The 24,612-nt window shown below is 41.9% G+C and overlaps 1 protein-coding gene across 1 annotated transcript in view; it reads right to left on the reverse strand.

The window, feature by feature from the left end:
* LOC118668195 (collagen alpha-4(VI) chain-like) overlaps window positions 1-24,200 on the reverse strand; it is a 103,200-nt gene extending 79,000 nt beyond the window's left edge. Inside the window, exons 1-5 of the mRNA XM_036332649.1 lie at window positions 24,088-24,200; window positions 9,776-9,863; window positions 6,556-7,167; window positions 3,781-4,368; window positions 2,206-2,838 (exon numbers count right to left, since the gene is read on the reverse strand). Of these exons, the coding sequence (XP_036188542.1) occupies window positions 2,206-2,838; window positions 3,781-4,368; window positions 6,556-7,167; window positions 9,776-9,851 (1,909 nt within the window). The 5' untranslated portion in view covers window positions 9,852-9,863; window positions 24,088-24,200. The remainder of the gene's footprint in view (window positions 1-2,205; window positions 2,839-3,780; window positions 4,369-6,555; window positions 7,168-9,775; window positions 9,864-24,087) is intronic.
* Between the last annotated feature and the right edge of the window lie 412 nt (window positions 24,201-24,612).

Consider the following 24,612-nt stretch of genomic DNA (forward strand, 5'->3'; position numbering starts at 1 on the left):
TGGTTTCTTGGTATCCTAAAATTTCCCCTTTGGTCCTTTTTTACAAAGAACCAAAAATCAATCCTAGATTTTAAAAAAGGATGTTGCCCCCGATTTTGCCAAATCTAAAACAGCTTCTGAGGAAACCCAAGCATCTTTGACTCATCCCGTCCTTCACCTGCTGGTACCAAGTGCTATTATTCTCCTTTCAGGTTGTCATGAGGATGAGTCCCCTTTCCTCATTATCAGAGCCACCACTGGCCAGACCCAGGCTCCCTCTCTATTTGGACAGGTGACAGCTCAGCCTTCAAGTCCTTCTGAGTAAGAGGTGTCATGTGGAATTCAGCCTGCACACTAAAGGATTCCTTAAAGACCATTTTAGTCCTGTCATTTGTCCTGCTTAAAAGCCTACTGCTACTTTCCAGTGCCTTTGGGACCCCATAATCAGGGTCCATCCTACCTAATCTAATCTCATCCCTAGCTCCCTCTAAATCCCCCCATCCCAATTGGCTCCATTTTTTTCACCTTCTTCCGCATTCATCCAGCCCATTCCCACTTCCACACCCTTATTCATGTTCTTCCCCTCACCAAGAGTACCCTCCTCCCTTCTCCTTGTACATTAAAATCACACCCATTATTGAGGAACCAACACAATTCCTCCAGGTTCTCCACCACACCCTCCTTTGTTCTATTCCTACTTCACAGAGTGCCCATAGGTACTTGTCAGTTCTTTATTAGCTCTATTTGGATTTTCCTCTTCTCATCTCACATACGTTTGTCTTTTCTGCCTATAAAACTCCAAGGACCCTCAAGTTCTAGATGTTGAGAGGTCTAGGCAGAGCTATGATAATTCAGAGAAAGTGGGGATTGATTGCTTCTAGTTGTGGGGATACACTAGAAGCCACACCAAGCTTTTAGTTGTGGGGGTGCTCCACAAAGAAGGTAACTTAATAACTGAAAGATGACGTGTTCCAGGCTGACGGTACAGTGTATTCAGGGCAGAGACAGAGGTGAGAAAACATGAGACATACACAGCAAATGGTGGGTAGTTCAGCTTGGCTAGTGGTTAGAATGTATAAAAGATAAGTCTCAGTGGTCCTCAACCAACAGTGGTACCCATTCCCAGACAACATTTGGAAATATATAGTGGTATTTGGGATTGTCATAAGATTCAGGGGTGCTACTGGCAGGAACCAGGGATGTTAAACCTCTAACAAGCCTGGCCAGTGTGGCTCAGTGGTTGTGCCTCGACCTATGAACCAGGAGGATGCGGTTCAATTCCCAGTCAGGGTACATGCCTGATTGCAGGCTCTATCCCCAGTGTGGGGCGTGCAGAGGGCAGTTAATCAATGATTCTTTCTCATCATTGATATTTCTATCTCTCTCTCCCTCTCCTGTGCTCTCTCTGGAATCAATAAAAACATATTTTTTAAAACAAATAAAACCTCTAGCAATGCAAAGGACAGTCCTACATTATGAACTGTCCCACCCAAAATGCCTATAGCATCTCCCTTAAGCATTTTGAATGCCAACCTAAGAAAGGACTGTATTTAATCTCTGGTGAGAAGCCTGAATGCTCCTTCTGGAAAAGGTATATGGTAACCTGGGTTATAGTACAGAAATATTTACTCCCTACATCTCATGTCCATGGTGGAAATATACTTTTTCTCTCCATGGATGATGACATGGCCATGTGACTTATTTTGGCCAATGGAATGTTAGCAGATGATGAAGCCAAGCTCTCAAAAGTGCTTATGCAATTGCATTTTCTCTCTTGAACCTTTAAAGTTATCATGGAAAGAAGGTGCCTACAGTAGCCTAATGATCGTGGGAGGAAGATGGGAGAAAGCTATGGAGCAGAGTCAAATGGAGACCAGCCAACCCTCGTTCCCAAATCCCAAATCTGTGAATAAGCCACGGCAAGATTAGCAAAGCCATTTAATTGAGCTCAAAGACCTGACCCCTGGCAGATCTGTGAAAATAAATAATTCTTTTCAGTCACTGCCTTTTTGGATGACTTGTTATGCAGCATCATTTTGACTATAGTTAACGAATACAAGGTTTGTGCCTGATGCCGCTCCAAGCCCTCTCCTCTTTCCCATCTACCAGTGCCTGTTTCCCGGTGCTGAGGAATCCAGAGTATCCCCCATCTCTGCCCTTTCCCCCAGACTTTCCTGTTACGCTGAGACTTCCCAGTAGCTCACACACCTAGAGACCAAACCTTACCTACTGTAGTGTCCTTCTCGGCCTCTGTGACTCTAGTGTCCTTCTCGGCCTCTGTCCTGACCTCGGACCGCCCAATCCCTTGGATCACCATATTCACATCTTGTATCACCTGTCTGACTCCATCTTGACTTTGCATCTCATAGACAAGGGGTGGGGTCCCCATCCCCTCCAGTTCTCTTCTGTCAAAGTCCTGTACGCCCACAGACATGACTTTCACACCTTTCTCCCTCAGTGTCTGTGCGGCGTCCCAGACCTCATCCTCCGATTTGCCTGAGGTAATGACCACTGCATACTGGGGGACACCCTGGAGAAAGCGGCTCCCCGCTGCCTCCTGGAAGAAGGTCTGATGGAGGTATCGCAGAGCTTTGCCTGTCCTCCTGGAGCCTCCCCGGACGACAAAGTGTTCATGGATGTGAGCAGTCACCTCATCCTGGCTCTGGTAGGTATTGAGCAAAAACTCAGTGTGGCCTTGACTACCATACTGAGCCAGCCCAATCTGGTACTTGTTCCTGCCGACATCTAGCATTTTAATCACTTTGGAGATGAAATTGCGCATCCACTGGAAACTGGCCTGTGAAGTGTTCTGTGAGGTGTCAGCAAGAAAGACCACATCTGCATAGGCCTGGGTGAATTCTGGAAAAGGAGAGAGAAAGGGGGAGGGAAAGACACCGAAGAGAAAGTAAATCAAATCAAGATATCATGGAAATGGAATACAAGGGTGATTTTGTGAGGGAGGGGTACGTAAGAGGAAGAAGTACTCTATATACGTAACACTGTACATATTGTACTTCCACCTCCTCCACGTGAGACTGCCTCGAGGCCCTCTCCCTCTTATACTCCTGCTGCCTGTGTTGTCTGCTCCATTAGATTAAAGTACCTTTCAATGATTCTTTTTCCACCAATGGAGGAGACAAGGGAAGTTAACATATACTGAGCAGTTACTTAGTGCCAGAGATTTTTATGTACTATATCTGATTTAATCCTCATAAACCATCCTGCTGATAGTTTATGTTGTTCAGATGAGAAAACTAAAGTGAAGTTTAACTGCTTGTCCATGCTCACATAACTAGAAAGTAGCAAAGACTGTATTTAAAAAAAACATGTCTTTTGGCCTGGCCAGTGTTGTTCAGTGGTTGGGCATCAACCCATGCACCAATAAGTCCCTGGTTTGATTCCAGGTCAGGGCACATGCCCAGGTTTCGGTTGTGGGCTTGAACTCCAGTGGGGAACATGCAGGAAGCAGCAGATCGATTTTTTTTTTTCTCTCTCTCTCTCTCTCCCTCCCTCTCTCTCTAAACATCAATTTTAAAAGAAAACATTTTTTTAAAAAAATTTTAAACATATCTTCTGGACTTCCAAATCCATGCTATGTCCTCTTATCAACATGGCAGGGTGTTCTTCACTACACATGAGAACTTCATTCATCCTTCACTCCCCAGCTCAGATGTTCATGCAGGAAATGTCCCCAGGTTCTCCAGGGATGGCGGACAGCTCCTACACTGTGCTCAGTGTATCGCAGCTCGTGTTGTACTTAGGCATCCTGATTGGAATGTTGGGTTCGACACAGCTTCTTACCTTTTTTTGTACCCTCCGCTGCTGAGCACAGCGACTGAAGAATGCCTCCGGAGACATCCTGCAGGATGTTGAAGTTTTCCGTGTTAAAGAGGAACTTCTCAAATGGCTCACTGGCCATTTTTTGCAACTCCTGGACATCCTGCACGTTGATGCCTACCACATACACAACAACACCGTCTTCTTTCAACCTGTCAGCTGCCTCCTGGACTTCGTCATTGGACTCCCCGTCTGTCACCAGGATAACTATCTGAGGAACCGTGTCCTTGGCCCGGCTGCCAGCTGCTTCAGTCAGATAGTTGGTCCTGATAAACTCCAGGGCGGCCCCTGTGTTGGTGGCTCCTGTCCGGTAGGGCAGATTCTGGATATGCTCCAGGACCACACTCTTCTGAGGGTACTGGTTCAGCCGAAAGGCTGGGTAGATGTTGTCATTATACTGAGCGAGGCCCACTCGGACCTGGTCACTGCTGATGTCAAGTCCCAAGACGACAGAGTGAAGGAAGTTCTTTACTTTCTCGAAGTTCTGGGGTCCGATGCTGGTTGAGCTGTCTACTAGAAAGACAATATCCGCCAGGAACGTGTCTCTGCAAGCTGCAACAGAGAAGACAGAAGGGATAGGGTCTGTGGACCTTCACTCGAAATGCTTAGAACTCATGGAGCCAAATGGGATACAGAAAGGGAGAGCAATGCCAAGCCACCTGTGCTCAGTGGTCCTCAGACACCCCACATGACGCTGTGCTCAGAAGAGCAACAACATCCCCTGTGCCTTTCCTTCCCTCCACTCCGTCATCTTCTGGGGCTTCCGGCATGCTCTGCTGATGCCTCCGACCCTAAAATCCACTTGGACAATCCTTAACTCTCATTAAGAGGAAAAACGCTTCTATAAATGTAGCAGCATGCTGAGAAGGGGGCTGTACTCTCTCCAGTGGGAATAAATTCCATTTCTAGGAATTTGCTGGCACCAACAGGTCAGAAAGCTGGAATGTATCCCAGGTTCTAGGATACATTTCATTGTCGCTCTACCACTTAGCAGCCCTGTGGCCTGTTATCACTAACCTCTATGGCCCTCAATTCTCTCTCTACAGCACTGAAATACTTCCACCAGCCCTCACAATCTCATGGGATTGTTTTGAGGATGAAATAAGATAACCTACTGTAGCAGATAAGATCAGTGTTCTGCCCGGGTCCTTTCAGATCCCTTTTTACTATTTCTATACCCTGCTCTTTGAAGGACCTTTCAGCTACTGGAGTGGCTTTGCCTACAAAGTCTAGCTCCTTGCCTTGGGTCAAGACAAGCCTGAGTTCTCCTGTAGGATCAGGCTAAAACTACTCTCTGTGGAACTTTTGCCTAAGATCATACCCTTCCTTTCTTTCCTCTACTTCTCTGTCCTACATCCTTACCAACCTGCTTTGGGAGCTCTTCCATAACAAATAATGTGCATCTGAGTCCTTGCCTGAGGCTCTGTTCCCTATGAACACAATCTCAGACACCTTTCTATTGAAATGGATCTGCTCTGAAAGACTTGGGATCAAGTCCTAGCTCTGCCATCAGTTATGTTACCTTGGCTTCAGTTTCCTCACATGAAATAAATGCAAATAATAATACTAACTGCCTTATGTAACTGTGTAAAAACAAATACTAATTGCCCTGTGTAGCTAACCAAAAATAAATGCATTATGTATCTATGTACCAGTCAGATGGGCAATGCAAACAAGTTTTGAAAACTATATAGTGCCAAGCAAACTAGTTATTACTATGTATGTAATACCTCTTCGTACACCTGGAATTACTATGCAAAAGTAAGATATACAACGTGGCTGTACAGGAGCAATATTACTACCACCCACCTGTGGCATCAAATGGTTTAAAATTTTTAACACTTCTTCCAATTCACCCACCCTTTCTAAAAATATCAAAAATAAAGAATAAGTAATGAAGGCTCTATCCTCTTGTGGATTTTGATAGAACCCACGAGCCATCTTCTCATTCTCTGTTCAAATTCCGTGCTTTCTTATAGAGTTTAGCAATTAATTTATAAAGAATGTTTACCAGTTTATGCCCTGTCAGCACCAATAGAAATTCAAAGTTGATGACAAGTATATCACCACAGGTAATGACTCTAATGCATATGGGCATCTCTGATGGGGTAAGCACTATGATAAGCACTTTACCTGCATAACTTTAATTATTTCAACAACTCTCTGAGGCAGATACTACCACCCTAGAAAGAAAATTTATAGATTCAGAGAGATAAAGTAACATGTTCAAAATGACACATTTAGAAAGTGGAGAATCGGGGTTGGAACCCATATCTTTCTTTCCCCTAAATTCATTCTCTTAACCAGTACATTACAACACACTCACAGCAAAACAAGCCAGCTTCCTGGCAGTAAAATAAGCCAGCCTCCTTGGGAGGGAGAGAGGGGGAGCCTATGCCCCTCTCCCTTCTCTGCCCCCCATCCAGGCACTATGGGTAAATTAACCTAGGAATAACAACACCATAGAAACAAATATTTCTTTCATCAAAAATGGACTTATACTACATGTCTATATAGAACCAGCATAAAGCCCACAGAATGTAAAAAAAAAAAAAAAGGAATTGATAAGTTTAAGGATTGGAGAAGAGCATAGAGTGAAGATGGTTTAGCAAAATTTTAATATTAAAATCAAATATGCACAAATATGGAAAATCAGGACAGTGCACGGGATGAATAAGAGATAAAGCCTTGAGTTCTGTGACTTAGAGATCAGAAATAAGAAGGGAAAGGCCTTTGTACCTGGAGAGACGCGGTCAACAGGTTGAGCTGCCTTTACCAGAGTGTCACAGAGATCCTTCAGCAGCTTGGGGGTGAGGCTGCCCAGAGCGGAGAAGTTGGGGAGGAAAGAGGCAAACTTCTCCACGGGACTGCTGGCAATCTCCCTGAGCGCGGCCACAGCGGCCCCTCTGCCTCCGATGGCGTAGAGCAGGATGCCTGCCCCCCTGAATGCCTCCGCAGGCTCCCGCACAGGGTCCTCGGAGGGGCGGCTGCTGAGCACCACGGCGACCTGAGGCACGCCCTCCCTTGCCCGGCTCCCGGCGACTTCCTGGAAGTGGTGATCTAGAAGGAACTGCAGGGCCAGGCCCAGCTTGGTGCCCCCAGGGCGCCCAGGTTTTAATTGAAACTTCCGAATGTGTCTCAACACCTCGCTTTTGTGGTGGTACATGGAGAGCAGGAACTCGGAATGGGGCGCATCGCTGTACTGGGCCAGCCCCACGCGGATGGTCTCTCTGCTGACATTGAAGCCATTCACCATGGTGTTCAAGAAGTTCCGCACGTGGCGGGTATTTTGGGGGTTGATGCTTGCGTCTACTAGAAACACGACATCTCCCACAGAGGCCTGGCTGCAGACTGGCGAAGAGAGTCAAGTTAAGATAACAAACATTACCAAACTGGCAGCTACTGGCTGTAAATGCATCTCTCCCAAGTTACTGCCTTTACAACCCACGGATCAGCCTGCACGGCTCTTTGGTGATAACTAATATGCATGCGGCCTAAGCGCATGATCATCTTTGCTTTCTCATGGCCATCATCTGCCCTGTTCACCTGCCACCCCCCGTTCCATTCTAACAGACATTGGACCCTGCAATTAGATCCTTAACCATGGCCTTCCGTTCATCCCATAAACTTAATATAGGAAAACAGGGAAATAAAAGAAGTAAACAAATGGGACTACATCAAACTACGTAGTTTTTGCACAGCACAAGAAACCATCAACAACATGAAAAGACAGCCTGCTGAATGGGATAAGATAGTCACCAATGATACATCTAATAAGGGGTTAATATCCAATAATATATAAGGAACTCATACAACTTAACACCAAGAAACAAGCATTCCAATTGAAAAATGGGCAAAGGACCTGAATAGACACTTCTCTAAAGAGGACATACAGATGGCCAATAGACATATGAAACGGTGTTCAGGGTCACCAATCAAGAGGGAAATGCAAATTAAACACATGATGAAATATCACCTCACAACTGCCAGAATGGCTACTGTCAATAAATCAACAAGCAACAACTGTTGGTGGGATTGTAAATTGGTGCCATCCCAGTATGCCAGTTTCTTAAAAAATTAAAAATAGAACTGCTGTTATGACCCAGCAATTCTACTTCTGAGTATTTATCCAGAGAAACCTAAAATACTAATTCAAAAAGGTATATGCACACCTATGCTCAGTGCAGCATTATTTTTAAAAGCATGGACAAATGAATAAAGAAGATGTGGTACATATACTCAATGGACTCTTACTCAGCCATAAAAAATATGAAATCTTACCATTTGCAACATGGATGGACCTAGAGGGTAGTATGCTAAGTCAGACCAAAAAAGACAAATACCATATAATTTCACTTATGTATGGAGTTAAAAAAATAAATAAACTCATACATACAGAGGAGAAACTGATGATTGCCAGGTGGAAGGGGGGTTGAGGAGGGGGAAACTTTCCATGCTTCCACTTCCCCCTGGCAACTTTCTTTTTCTTCTTTCTTTCATCCTTTTTTTCTTTTTTTTCTGGTAAATTCCCATAGAATCGTGGGTTTTTAATCTTAGTTTGTAACATAACATTCATTAGTGTACTTATTTAATTAATGGCAATCTCACCAACTAGACTGAGCTCCATGGGAACAGACACCATATCTTTTGTTTGTCCACCTCTCAGGTGTCTAGCATAGAGAAGTCACCCAAAAAATACTTGAAGAAGGGAATATTTGGGGAAACGAAAGGGAGTGAGAAAAAGAGGAGAGGAGAAGACATACTGAACATTTATGAAACCAACTAAGGAATCGGAAAATTTTAGAGCTGGAAATATTTCCATGAGACTATGCAGTGCAATACTGTAGCCACTGGGCACATGTGCCTATTGAGCACTTGAAATGTAGCTAGTACAACTAAGAAAGAAAATTTTAAATTTTATTATCAACTTTTAATTTATTTTCATTTAAATAGTCATGTGTCTAGCAGGCACTGAACGGAACAGTGCAAGTATAGAATAATGAATCCAATTTATCCACCTCACAGATAAGGAAAATAAGACCTAGAAAGGCAAAGGAACCCATGGAAATCCATTCAAAGAGCCAGCATTGGAAACCCTGGACTGCCATAAGGAAGATTAAATTAAAAGTCCACATTACAGAAAGGCAAAGACCACATGAGAGTTTAGACAGAGAAGGGCTGGGAAGGTTGCTGAACTCAGAAACTTTAAATTTATTTATTACTTCTAGAGTCTGAATACCACCGCCTCTTGGAATTTTGCCTAATCCTGGTCATACAGCCAAGGGAAATCATGACTATTGAGAAGGCAGGTGTCATTTGAGAAGGTATTTGAAACATGAAAAGACTGACTCACAGCTTCTGTTCACAAGTGAGGGGAGTCAGAGCTGAAGGGGAAATTCAGAGAGCCTTGTGTCCTTTTTCCAACAAATAACAGTCTGCGTAATTATACATGAATATTTAAAACTCAATATTGTCTCAGTGGGGCTTCAGACTACTCAAGCATTCTTCTCTTGATGAGACTTTCATCTTGAGAAGTCCCAACAATCTGTTAAAATGACTGCAAAAAAACTCAGAGGTGTCCCTAGCATTTGGTGAAGTTCTCCATCTTGTGATGACAATTACCCCTGGGAATAGCTCTGCCACAGGAGACAAAGCAAAATACAGAATCAATAGACTAGGCTCATGTTTATAAAAGCTTTTCAGAGCCTAGTAATTCATTCAAAAGTATAGTATTTTTAATATCTATTTTTTTGTCATTTGAAATTAAGCTCTGAAGAAAAAGGGGGGGGGGGCGGGGGGAGGCACTGTTCATTAAAAGTTTCCAGATTCTAAGTTCTTTTTAAAGAACCAATTCCCTTTTATTAATTATGAAGGTCCTGAAATATTTTCTTTTAAGATTGTCACTACCACTGTGTTCCTGGCAAGGTCATCGTGTTGGTTTAAGAATCTGCTGTATTACCAATTCTCTGTGAGTTGATGAAGCCAAAGCTAGCTGCAAGAAAGACGGTCACCCAGAACATCTTCCAAGTCTCCATTCTAGATATTTCCTAGAGAGAAAAAGAAACCTCATAATTAACATTGTCTTCATACACTTAAAATGGATGCATCGTATTGTATGTTAATTATATGTCAATAAAGTTGATTTTCTTTTAATTTTTTTATTTTTTTTAAGTTGATTTTTTTAAAAGCCCAACTGTCTATCCCTAGATGAAAGCTTTATAAAAATAAAGAAGGACATTTACACAGTGGAATACTACTCAGCCATTGAAAAAGAAAAATAAAAGAAAATCTTACCTTTTGCAACAGCATGGATGGACCTGGAGATTATTATGCTAAGTGAAATAAGCCAGTCAGAAAAAGATAAATACCATATGATCTCACTTATATGTGGACTCTAATGAACAAAATAAACTGACGAACAAAATAGGTCCAGAGGAATGGGTGCATGGAACAGTCTGACAGCTGTCAGAGGGGCGGGGACTGCGGGACTGGATGAAAGAAGGTGAATATATAATCGGTGGAGGTGAGCAAAGAAGGGGGTGGGAATGGGGATGGAAAGAGCCTCTGCTTGGAGTGATGGGTGCATGATGAAGTGTGCAGATGATGTTTTACTGATTTGTATACTTGAAAACTGTATGAGTTTGCAAACCAATGCCGTCCCACTAAATTCAATTAAAAGAAAAGACAAAAATATAAAAATTAAGGAAATATTGTCACACTGTTTCTTGCTGACCCAACTCAGGAAGAATCTTGTAAACATTGAGTGTATACCTCAGACTTACTTCCCTGCTAAAAGTTGTCCAGATATGACTATAAAAGGAGAAAGCATATAGGGCCTGAGTAGAACTTGTTTCCCACAGTGAATTTATTTGCTAGAACATAAACATTTCTGGATGATTTTGCTGGTATTTTTATACAAGCACTGGATGACCTGATAAACATTTGTGGCATGAAGAAATATTCAAATCTCTTAGGAGCACATCTGCCTGATAAAATCAGGCTAGCCTCAAAATACTTCACATGTTCCCAGAAGGAGCAGAACATCAGACTTCCCTCTCCTAAACTTGGAGCCAGTTCCAAAGGCCCCCATGGAAACCATCCACTCCCAATTCCATGTCTATTTTTTTGATTCTAAGAAAGTCTATGGTTTACAAATGAGAACAACATGGCATTTGAATGAGCTGTTCCAACTAGAATAGGGAACACCTCATCTTTATCTTCGTAGCCAGGCAACCACACAGCCATCCTCAGCACAGTGCAGAAACAAAAGTAAGTAATCTTGGCCCTAACTGCTTTGACTCAGAGGATAGAGCGTTGGCCTGCGGACTGAGGGGTCCCAGGTTCGATTCCAGTGAAGGGCATGTACCTTGGTTGCAGGCACATCCCCAGTAAGGGGTGTGCAGGAGGCAGCAGATCGATGGTTCTCTCTCATCGATGTTTCTAATTCTCTATCCCTCTCCCTTCCTCTCTGTAAAAAATCAATAAAATACATATATTTTTAAAAAGTAAGTAATCTTGGAGATAGACTGCCCAGGTTTCTGTCCGAGATCCACTACTTAATCGTTAATCTTGAGCAAGTTGCTTTGCATCTGTGCCTCAGTTTTCCCATTTGTAAAATGAGGGCGATAATAGCATCTACCTCAGAACCTTGTCATCGGGATTAAGTGAGTTCGTTATTGTAAAACACTTTACTCCTGCCTGGATATAGAGCACCCTGTGTTTGTTTTAAATAGAAAACATCTTCTTGAAAACCCACTATGTAAAATTTTTTTAAAAAAGCATTCCCCTTAATTTGAAACCCAGAATCTAAGAAATAGAGGAGCACTGATACTTTGCATTGCATATTAACAAAGTACTTTGTTTTGTGTGTTTTGGGTCATATTTTTATTTAATTCGTGTGGTTTTCACTTTTAATTGATTGCTGTTTGTAAACTACTATGCTAATATCTCCATGTTCCTCACCTCGAACCTGGGAATGGCCAGCAGAGCAAATCTTACTCTGCTTATTTCATTGATGGAAATGAAGAAATCAGATCCCAAAAGGTAAGTAACATACCAGAGCTACATAGCCATGCACTGTCAGGTGCTGTCCCAGGTAACCTGACTATAGGTCCAGGGTGCATGCCTGGACCTCAAAACATCTGCTTCAAACTCTTCAATGGAAATCTGTTAAGTCCAGACTGTGATTAATTCCCTGTGTCCACTTCATGTAAAATGAAGACCTGTGAGCAATTTACCCTGGGGTAAGAGTATGAGCTCAAGACCTAAGTTCCTTTATCCACCAACTAGGACTTCAAAGAGCAGTTTTATGTCTAAAACACTGTAGTTGGTGCTCCAGAGAATGGAATTACAAACTTTGTGTTTACAGAACTGAACAACCTACTTGGGGAAAGAAATTTTACATACCAGAAATGATAAGAAATTCAGTAAACTTTAAGGATCATTCTTTAAACTTATCAAAGAATTTAAGCAAGAATTTCAGTATCTAAATCACTTTTAAATCTTGGGCCTTTTAAGCAGAATATTGTATGAAAATGATATCATGATGCTCAGAAATAGCAGTCACCCACCCAACATTTGAGATCCTCTTTTCAGAATGTGTACGTGTAGTCACCCTGCTTCCCTGAAGACACATTTCTACTGTGCAGGCTTAATTTACTCCTTAAGGGTGACTCACAGATACACATCTATTTTTTTCCATGCCAACAGAAAATACCGGGAGAAGTCATGACTTCAGAGGGAGCCCACAGGCCTTGATTCTGTTTCAGCTTGACCATTTGTTCCATGTGGATTTCAGCAAGCCAGTTCACCTCTCAAGGTTTATGTGATGATTCAGAGAGCTTGATGCTGATTTGAGACACCTACTCTATCATCCACTATATTACAATAATTCCCCAAGGAATTGGTCCAGTGATTTTTCCAAAACATATGTGATATAATTGGATTTCTCTGTCCCTCAGTTTCTACATCAACTTCCCATTAATGCCTCCTCAAGGAGGCATATAAGTGATTTGAGCAAAGATACTTTAAGATTATAAATATCCTATTCCCCAATGAATTTTCATCTAAATGCAAGTAAATGGCCCCAGCTGGTTTTGCTCAGTGGACTGTGTCTACAGACTGATGAGTCCCAGGTTCGATTCCAGTCAAGGGCACATGCCCAGGTTGCAGGCTCTATCCCCAGTAGGAAGTGCGCAAAAGGCAGCAAATCAATGATTCTCTCTCATCATTGATGTTTCTATCTCTCTCTCCCTCTCCCTTTCTCTATGAAATCAATAAAAAAATAAATAAATAAATAAATAAATAAATGCAAGTAAATGGATGCATGAATCTTAAAGAATAGACAGTTCTAATGGATTAAGGACAGTATGGGAGGAAAGAGCTTGAGAGTTTGACAGTGCCAGAAAGAATCATCCAAAATAAAATCATACATTTTGATTATGACTATTACTACAATAAAATGCTATCTGTCAACCTTTTTTGAGTACTCACTGTCTTTAATATAATTTATTTAATTTTAAGTTTATGTACTATAATTTTAAACTGTCTGTATTTAACAACTGGTTTGCAGAGTTACTGTCAGTTTCACAGGCCAGTAAACGGGCTCCACACACCACTGTATACTTCAACTGTTTTAAATCTTGGGTTAATAAAGTTAGATGAAATAAAAAATTAGAGTATCTACATTTTAATATTTCATTATGACCTAGTTATTAGTATAATGCAATACGTCATAAAAAATGAAAAGTCTTTTTAGTTAGTTGTAAATAAAGCACCAGAGCTGTTTATGGAAATCTAGTGGGAAAGTCAAACGTTTATAAACATTTTACAGCTGTTCATATGTGTGTGCTATATCAACAAAGAGAAAAAGGTCTGTATGTTAAGGACTTACTATCTATATTATATATACTATTCCATGAAGATGTTTATATTGAATTTAAGCTGCTAAAGGGGGTTTGCAGTTGAACATGCAGGGCCCATTGTGGAGGCAAAAAACAAGGCCATTAAATGAAGTGCAATTAGATAGAGATAGCATCAGATAACAATTCTTTCTGGAAATAATTCTCATAGGTTTGGGGCAGAGAAAGACTTCTCTCAAAGTTTGCTGTTTAAACAGTTAACTCATTAGGACAATTTATTTTTTAAGATTAATTTGTTCAATTAAAATAATTACTTTGTACCCACCATAGTAATAATTGATTCAGGAAAGAGTCATTAAGTGATGCTAAAACAGTATTTTAACACAATCTCAAAGTATCCCCTCACAAATAACTTATAAAGAGAACAAAAAAGTATCTGCAATGGACAAACATGGTGGACATGACTTAACCAAGTGACCAAAATTAATATCCTATATAATAAAGAGGTAATATGCAAATTAACCCTCACACCCTCATAAGATGGCTGCCTATGACCAGGCCAGCAGGGGGGCTAGTGAGGGACGACCAAACGACTGAACAACAGGCTGCGTGGGGCGACTAGGCCGGCAGGGGGGTTAGTGAGCGATGACCAGGCCAGCAGGGGGACAGTTGGGGGCAACCAGGCCAGCAGGGGGTGGGGGGCAGTTAGGGGCAACTAGTCCGGCAGAGGGGCGTAGTAGGGGGCAACCAGGCTGGCAGGGGGGCACTTGAGGGTGATTAGGCTGGTAGGGGGACAATGAGGGGAAACTTGGGGGGGGGGAATTGTGGATGACCAGGCTGGCGGGGGGGTGGGGGGAGGGCAGTTAAGGGCAACCAGGCTGGGAGAGGGGGCAGTTGGGGGTGACCAGCCTGGCAGGGATGGCAGTAAGGGGTGACCAGGCCGGTGGGGGATGGGGGCAGTTAGGAGCGACCAGGCCGGCAGGGGAGGGGCAGTTGGGGGTGACCTGGACAGCAGTGGGGGCAGTTAGGGGCGATCAGGCTGGCATGTAGAGGCAGTGAGGGGTGATCAGGCCAGCAGGGGGGGGCAGTTAGGGGCGACCAGGCAGGCAGGCAGGTGAGTGATTAGGAACCAGCAGTCCAGGATTGTGAGAGGGATGTCCAACTGCCGGCAGTCGGGCATCCCTCGAGGGGTCCTGGACTGGAGAGGGTGCAGGCTGGGCTGAGGGGACCCCCCCCCTGCATAAATTCCATGCACTGGGCCTCTAGTCTATATATTAAAAAGGCTAATATGCAAAGTATCCCCTCAGGAGTTCAACTGGGAGACTGGGAGTTCAATCGCTCACTATGACATGTGCTGACCACCAGGGGGTGGCACAGAATGAAGGAAGGCCCCAGCAGGCAGCTGGAAGGCCCTGATGTCCAGCCAGGCCTAGGGACCCTACCCATGCACAAACTTTGTGCACCAGGCCTCTAGTCAACAATAATAGGATAAACCAACATCAAGTACCTCCTGATGTTATTACACATGAGAAAACTCAACATCACTTACTTACTAGTATATGGTAGCCCTCCTCAAGATCCATGACCTAAATCTAATAATGAGGAAACCATCATATAAATGAAAAAAACTTGGGGACAATCTTAAAAAGCAACTGGCATGTGCCTCTCAAAAATAGTATTATCATGAAAGACAAAGAAGAGCTGAAGAACAAACTGAGATGAAAACAGTCTAAAGAGATACTAAAGCTACCCTGGCTGGTGTTGGCCAATGGTTAGAGCATAGGACCAAAGGGTCTCAGGTTCAATTTCTGATCAAGGGAACACACCTAGGTTACCAATTCACTCCGTGGCCCGGGTCTGGGCATGTGCAGTAGGCAACCAGTCGATGTGGCTCTCTCACCTCTCTCTCTCTCTTTCTTTCTCTCTATCTATCTATCTATCTATCTATCTCTATCTCCCTTCCTCCCTCCCTCCCTCCCTCCATCCCATCTCCTTTTTCCCTTCCACTATCTCTGAAAAAGCAATGGAAAAAATATCCCCAGGTGAGAATTAACCAAAAAATCAATTTAATTTAAAATTTTTTAAAAAGAGATATGACAGCAAAAGGCAATATATGATCTTGGATTGCAAAAAAAAATTGCTATAAAGGACATTAAGTGAGACAATAGGAAAATTTTAATGTGGACAGAATATTATATAATAATTCTATTTCAATGTCAAATTTCCTGATTTTGATCATTGTGTTGTAGTCATATAAGAAAATGTCCTGTTATTAAGAAATACACACAATATATTATGGAGCAAAGGGTCTTAAGATCAGGAATTTACTCTCAAATATTCAGTAGATTATAATAATTCTGGGGGGGGATGGGGGCATGAGAGTTTTTCATTGATTTGCCACCACCCCAGCATTTCATGAGTTGGTCTTGCTAGGGTAATGGGAATAAGTCCCCTGTCTTTCTGTGGCATTTCATTCAGGAAAGATACCTACCATCAGATCAGGCCTCTCTCCAAAGGCCCTGGGTAGGTCAGGGCACTCTGCCACTCCTTACTTCCTATCACCAGGAAACATAGAGCAGTGAATAAGGGCAAGAACGGCCCTCTGCAAGTATCTAGTCTAGTGTCACATACATGGTTTTTATTTCTTTTGTGTCCTTTAAGAAGAAGGTTGCTCCAGACACTGGCTGCTAGAAATAAAAGATTAAAGAAGTAGTTCTTTTTCTAAGAGGACTTGGAACTCTACTAGAGAGACAGAGATGGATAAATTGCAACATTGTGAGGTGAGCAAAATACTGCAGAAGTCTATACAAGGTGCTGAGGAGCACAGTGGGTGAGCACCTCCCTTCACTTGGGTGAAGGCTTCAGAGCAGACGTCACTAGAGTTGAGACTTGAAGGATGAGTAGAAAATAGCAAGTGAACAAGCATGTGCAAAAACACAGGACACGTTTTAGACACCCAAATGGAGCTCATCCAAGGTCTAGGCGAGGGAGTTACGGTTTTGGAGTGCTGGGACTTGGGTAAGCCTTTCTGGAACAAATGCGCTGTACAAGCTCTTAAGACATGATAAATTTTATGGAGACCTTTTTTCAAATACCTGAAATGAGAAGGTGGGACAGAAGAGGGGACCTGGGCAAAGTTTCTCAGTCTTCAACCATAAACCACCTTAACTCCATTTCATTAAGTTAGCAGTGCTTTATATACCAGCCTCCTTCAGCATTTCTGTTCTCTCTGTGTGGACCCCTTAACCATAATAGTAAAGATTCCATCTCTAATGTTCTATGATGGTGCTTCTCAAGCTTGGTCATTGCGTCAGAATCACCTAGAGGACCAGTTAAAAACCATCTTCCTGGACCCCACTTCCAGAGTTCCTGTACAGTAGGTCTGGGAGGGGGCGTGAGAATCTGCATGCGGAGCTGGTCCCAGGGACCACACTTTGAAAACCATTCTTCCATGCATTTAGTACGCAATGGTTTCTGCCCGGGCAGATGTCTGCTCCACTGATCTTCAACAGCAACTCCGGCTCCCCATGGAGAAAATCAAGTGTCTATTATTAACTCGGTGGAGAAAAGAAAGAGATGATCAATTCAAACGCCTCCTCCTTATGATTAAATGACCGAGAGATAAGCAGAAGATGCAATATATTTGGATGAAAGGCCCAATGCAAATATGCAAAATTAATTTAACACATTTTTTTATTTAATTTCTAATTATACTTTACTTTGAACTCTGAAGCTATGTTCTCTATCTCTCTATCTCTCTATCTCGTATTTTAAGCACCGTAGATTTGGCTTTCCTACAAGACAGACTTACAGCGTACCACATCTGGGCAACAGGAAACTCCAGGAGGCAAACAATTGGGGGACATAAACAGATTTTTTTTTTGTATACAACACATTAAAAACCACACAGCATGTCTGACAGTTAAAACAAACTAAAGGTTAGCCTTAACCTTTTGCATAAATATTAACATTTGCTTTCTGTGCCCATTCACAAATCTTATGACTGCTTGGATCATATATATACAACTTTTTGCAAAATATTTGAGGGAGGCTGTGTCAAACATTTCAATGACAATTAATGTGTCATTAGGCTCCAAAAGAAAAGTATAACAAGATGCAGAGTCTTGGAGCATTCCTCCAGGGAGGGGTAAAGATGACAATGCCACAGTTCAGCAAAGCAGTGAGTGGGTACTGATGGCATGATACTCCCATCAGCTATGGTAATTACAAGATCCGCACACAGTTAATTTGTGAGGTGCTTAAAATTTTGAAACCGAACAAAACCTCAGCTGTTGGGCATTTTTTTTAACTATTCTAGGCCCTCTTCATATCCTGATTCATCTAGTTTCCTGTAACTCCTGGTTCATACATCAGTGATGTCATTTGCCATATTGCGTTGTCATTGCCTGCCTAATTGTTTATCTCCCTCACTGGGCTGTGAACACATAGAAGGTGGAGACTTGGTCTGAGAAATCATTGTAGTGCTGGCTACATTGGAGCCAACTAATGAACATTTTCTTTTATGAACATTATATACATGGGTGAGCAAACGGCTGAATGATTTAATCCAATAAAAAATATTTACTCAGACTCAACTTATGTGTGGCTTATAAACTCCACCACCCCAGCATTTCATGAGTTGAGTCTTGCCAGGGAATTGGGAATAACTACCCTGTCTTTCTGAAACATTTCATTGGGGAAGGATGCCTACATTCCACTAGCAGATCAGTGCATCTCTCCAAAGGCCATCGGTAGGTCAGGGCATTCTGTCACTCCTTACTTCCTGCCACCAGGAAACATAGAAGGAGCAGGTCGAGATAGTGAATAAGGGTAAGATGGCCCTCTGCATGATCTAGTCTGGTGTCATACACATGGTCCTTTATTTCTATGTCCTTTAAGAAGAAGGTTGCCCCAGACACTGGAGAGAGAGTATAGTGTGGAACAGTAAAATATGCACAGAAGCTGACTGTGAATTTTCTGGTTCAAGTGTCGCCCCTGCCACATCCTTATTATGTGACTTCTTGGAAGTCTCTTAAACTCTCTAAGCCTCAGCTCTGGCAGCATGAAATAGAGGCAATGAGACCTTGCCATCACCACTTGGCAGGATGGCATGAGCTAATGGGGGAGGAAGGACTTTGTAAAAAGCTACAAAACATGAGAGGTTACCATTACTTCTGTCAAGTGATAATCTATGGAACAAAGTCCCCAAAATTCCATCCTTTCTCATTGACAGAACCAAGCTTCAGCAGTTTTTATTCCAAGAGAAATGCTTCGCTTGAATCAAAGGGCTGAGATGACATTTTTGCTTCCTTATGTCTAGGCTATAACCACGCTGTGATGAAAGCGAGATTTTGGGTTGTAACAGAAATTTCATAGCAGTGAGAGAAGACTCCCTAAATCAAAGGACTAGGGTACCTCGTGTGACACCAAGCTGGTGGCAGTGTGGTCACTTGGATGACACACGCTCTTTGAAGCTAGCTGCCTATGTTCTTTGAGCTGAATCTTTTTTTTAAAATATATATATATATTTTATTGATTTTTTACAGAGAAGAAGGGAGAGGGATAGAGAGCCAGAAACATCGATGAAAGAGATCGATCAGCTGCCTCCTGCATGCCCCCCAGTGGGGGTGTGCCTGCAACCAAGGTACATGCCCCTGACCGGAATCGAACCCGGGATCCCTGAGTCCGCAGACCGACGCTCTATCCACTGAGCCAAACCGGTTCGGCTTGAGCTGAATCTTTTACTTTGGTCTCCAGGCTTAAAATAACAAAGTGCCATTGAACTATTCTCTGCATCATTTTTTTAAATCTTAAATAGTGCATAAGAAATTTATAAAAATATATTGAAAAAGTACCCATTAAATGCATCAACTGGCCCTGAGAAAGATAAAGATATTCCTTTATAGATTGTAAGATGCATTGACTAGGCTAACTTTCTGAAGGTTACAAAATTATAAGATAGTGTATTTTTGCCAAGTTCACTTAGACTTTGCAGATTCACCATATGTCACTTATTCCTTCCTTCTATCTAAAAGGATGAACTCCACTCCTTGGCCCCAACACATGTGCACACGTGCACACACACCCACACATACACACATACCTGGCAGGCTCCTTTCAAAACCCAGCTCAGATGTTACCTCCCTAACCCAAACCTGATGGCAAATCGCTTCCTGTTCTGTTCTTTCTCTGAACCTTGGGCACTTATTTCAATGAATAACCAGTCTTTGTTAAGACTGTGTCTTCATCCCTTTATATATGCTCAGCACCTAGAACAGTTCCCTTCTTTGCTCTTTAAAAAAAAAACAAAACAAAACAAAAAAAAACTCCCTCCTTTCATTTCTCTCAATTCATGTCAAGTGCAACCTTTGCATAGCACAACCCAAATCCATGAACTCCTCTCTCACATACACCTCCTACATTTTTAACCTGCCAGGAAATCCTGTTGGCTCTCCATTAAAGCTGTGTATCCAGAAACTGATCCTCTCCCACAACCTGTATTGAGCCACCATCTCCTCTATTGCTTCTAACCTTTCTCCCTTAAGTCTAGTCTCAATATATATTCAGGGAAATCCTTTTAAAACCTAAGTCACCTCTGCTCAGAGCCTTTTAGTGACTCCCTGCTTTGCTCAGAGTAAAAAGACGAAGGAGATTACAAGGCCCTGTGTGATCTGGCCCACAGCTTCTCTCTGACTCACCTCTCACTCGTACTCATTAAACTCTGATCACGTTGGCCTACTGGATGTTCTTCAAGTAGCCAGAGTTACAGTCCCTGTTACGGTCTTTGCATATGCTGTTTCCTCTGCCTCTAACACTCTTTCCCACATATCCCCATATATGCATGGTTAATTCCCTCACCTCCCTCAAGTCTTTGCTTCAATATCATCTTCACGGTTAATCCACCCTAGCCATTCTACTTAAAATTCTACCCACCCTTGTTCTCCCAGTACACCCAACCCCCCTTACTCTGCTCTGCTTTTCCTCTTTTCTCATAGTTCTTACTGCCTCCTAACATGCTATAGAATATTCATCATGATTTTTATTATCTGTTGTTACAATCCCACCGTTAGCTAGAAGCACTATGAGAAATCTTTTTGTTTCCATGATGTATCCCCAGGGTATGGCACATAGTAGGTGCTTGACAAATATCTGTTGCTTAAATTCATTTGCTCAAAATGACTTCCACCTGAGCCAGTGTGGCTCAGTGGTTAAGAGTGTCAACCTGCAGCCGAAGCCGGCTTGGCTCAGTGGATAGAGCGTCGGCCTGCGGACTGAGGGGTCCCAGGTTCGATTCCAGTCAAGGGCATGTACCTGGGTTGCGGGCATATCCCCAGTGGGAGATGTGCAGGAGGCAGCTGATCGATGTTTCTCTCTCATCGATGTTTCTGACTATCTCTCTCCCTTCCTCTCTGTAAAAAATCAATAAAATATATTAAAAAAAAAAAAAGAGTGTCAACCTGCACATACCGAAGGGTCATGGGTTCTATTCCCACTCAAGGGCATGTACCTGCATTGCAGGTTTGATCCCCGGTCCCAGTTGGGGCCATGCGAGAGGCAACCATTTTCTCTCTCTCTCTCTCTCTCTCTCTCTCTCTCTCTCTCTCTGTCTTTCTTTGCTCTCCCTCCCCTCTCTAAGAATCAATGGGAGGGGGAAGGAGGGAATAAATGACTTCCTGTTCTTAAGATAGAATGTTCTATACAAAGATTTAGACACTCTTGGAAAGATTGGTGCCCTATGCTATTACTTTTTGGTAAATGAAGGACTCAAAGCCAATTGGGTTTACTTTTACATTTTAATTACAGTAATATTTTTATTCATCTGTATTAAAAATATAATCACAGCAACAGTATAAATCTAAACATTTGGCAAGTTTGTAGAATGGGTAAAACCAGATCATGAGCATAGTATTGGAAGGAGGTACTTGGTTTAAGCCAGGGGTGGGCAAACTTTTTGACTGGAGGGTCACAATGGGTTCTTAAACTGGACCAGAGGGCCGGAACAAAAGCATGGATGGAGTGTTTGTGTGAACTAATATAAATTCAAAGTAAACATCTTTACATAAAAGGGTACGGTCTTTTTTTTTTTTTTTTTTTAGTTTTATTCATTTCAAACGGGCCGTATCCGGCCCGCTGGCCGTAGTTTGCCCACGGCTGGTTTAAGGTCTCTGAGAAATCTCAGATGAAGCCCAGCTGTGACTGTAGCCCACGCCCAAGGGGGCAGGGGAGAGATACGATCAGAAGGATGAATCTTCTAAAACTCACTGCCACAAAAATTCACTTGGAATCTAAGTCTTAGATAGTGAGTAGCTCAAACATAAGACACAAGATTAGAGTGGAATGTTTGAGCAAAACAATTTTCTGTATGATCTTCTTAAAGGAGTTATCATGTTTTCAGATTCAGAATATTTCAGGCCAAATCATCAGGGAGAAAACATCTATCATTTCACTTCCTAGTGACTCTGTAACGCATCATATTTTTTGTTTCTGCAAAAATATAGACATGGCTTTAGTACTTTTATTCAGTGTCAAGATAAACACATCCCTTGATCTTTCAAAGCCCATTCCTATGAGTCAGAAACTACCAGTAGAACTATGTGATGGCAGACTACTTTCAAAAGCCTGTGGGTTAGCCACTCAAGAACTGAAATTTTAAAAAGGACCCTTCTGTATTTGGTATTCCCTGAGCCCATTTCTTTATTTCTGAAGATCAATACAAAAAAGACAAAACGGTGATAGATTTTTCTCCTATAGATCCTGTGGAATAATTTTCAGCCCAAATTTTTTCCCTTTCACCCACTGAAGTCATCCTTAATAGTCATCACCATCCCTATGTTTGTTCAGTGAATTTAAGTGTAGAAATATCAGCCCCAGTTATTCAGAAATTACATACAAAAATCTAAACTGATCAATTTCATCTTAACTTTTCTTGCAGATCTTTACAAAATAATCATTTCCTTGAGTCTAGCAAATTATGCACATGCTGAAGTATTTAGGGAGAAGTGTATTGATGTACATAATTTACTTGAAAATGCATAAAATAATAAGATGGATTAAAGTGAATAGAGGGGTAGATATGTGAAAACAATTATATTAAAATGTTAACGGTGAATCTAAGTGTTGAGTGTTCTCTGAATTCTTTAAATTTTGTTGTATTCTTTAAATTTTTCATTAAAAATAAATAATAAAAAAATAAATAAATAAAAAATAAATAAAAATAAAAATGGAAATAATCATTTAACTTAATTATTAAAATTATGTCTGGTTGTCAAATGGAAAGGAAAATAATGGTAGTCAAATTGTATGAATCCTGGCAAACTAAAGGGATGAAACCTTTTATTTCTGACTCATAATTGCCCCTATTGGCCCTGAGAATGCTGTAAGAGGGAGAGTCATTTTTAGCTAAGTTTTATCTCTCTACCAAGTCTGTCGACTCATTAAATCTCTAGTGCAGCGGTTCTCAACCTGTGGGCCGCGACCCCTTTGGGGGTCGAACGACCCTTTCACAGGGGTTGCCTAAGACCATCGGAAAACACATATATAATTACATATTGTTTCTGTGATTAATCACTATGCTTTAATTATGTTCAATTTGTAACAATGAAATTGGGGGTCACCACAACATGAGGAACTGCATTAAAGGGTCGCGGCATTAGGAAGGTTGAGAACCACTGCTCTAGTGTTTTCTTCTTCCTTAGACCTCCCATTCTAACACCAATCTTCATTCTTAAAGTCTCCCAACGATTTGCATCAGTGAAATAATTCATGTGACATGTGTGAGTCCCCTACGTCAGTTTCCCCTTTCCACACAGAAGATAAATTCTGGAAGCAATCTCATGATATCTTACATCTTCCTGCTCAATAAAAGTCCAGAGAATTGCAGGTCTCTTTTTGTCCTAGTTTTAGAGCTTCCTCTTCCTCTGTATATCTAACATAGTCTTTGGGTTTGCTTGTTTTCTCTGCGTCTTTCTCCCTGTCTCAACGGTTCTCCATCTCTTTGCTATTCAATGTCTTTCTTTCGGTCTTTATCTCTTTCTCCTCTATCTGTCTATATCAGTGATGGCAAACCTTTTGAGCTCGGTGTGTCAGCATTTTGAAAAACCCTAACTTAACTCTGGTGCTGTGTCACATATAGAAATTTGTTGATATTTGCAACCATAGTAAAACAAAGACATATTTTTTTATATTTATTTTATATATTTAAATGCCACTTAACAAAGAAAAATCAACCAAAAAAATGAGTTTGCGTGTCACCTCTGACACGCGTGTCATAGGTTCGCCATCACTGGTCTATATGTGTCTGTCTCTATCTCTGCCTAGAAATGAAAAATAACAGTGTAGTTGCAAAAATAAATGGAAACAAACTAGAGTTCCCAAATAAAAGCTATCCCTTGGAGAAGGCATTTCTTCCTACCTGGGAAAGCCTTGCAAGCTGGTCTTTTCAATTTCTCCTTCTTGTCTTCATCCCTTAAGAAGCTGTTCCAGCCTAGAGTACAGGAAGGCTCAAGGATACACATCAGCTTTTCCAGTGTTTAATACTCTCCCAGGGGGAAGTGGGCGGGGGGTGGGGGGCAGAGGGGAGGAGCAAGGACTGTGTTTATGGTGAGTAACGCATTGCTTGTGCTTAGGCATGCTTTGTTGCCATTAAATAAAAATGGTCCTTCACTCTGTGAACACTGACCTTGAAAATGAACTAAAAAAACTTACCAGGGAGAGCATTCTCAAAATAATAATAATAATTTAAACTAGCCTTTTTCAAATTTAATTAAGATTTCCTGGAATTAAAGTTGACTCTAACTATCCCTACTTTAATAATTTATTCTCCACCTAACGTCTCTAGACTATAAGCTCATTGAGAGCAGGGACTGGGTACCATTCGGCTTAGTGTCACTCATATCTCCTGGCTATCCCCTAGCAAAGAGTCTTGCACATATTAGGT

This window comes from Myotis myotis, unplaced genomic scaffold (genome assembly GCF_014108235.1).
Source record: "Myotis myotis isolate mMyoMyo1 unplaced genomic scaffold, mMyoMyo1.p scaffold_m19_p_13, whole genome shotgun sequence".
Taxonomy (NCBI): Eukaryota; Metazoa; Chordata; class Mammalia; order Chiroptera; family Vespertilionidae; genus Myotis; species Myotis myotis.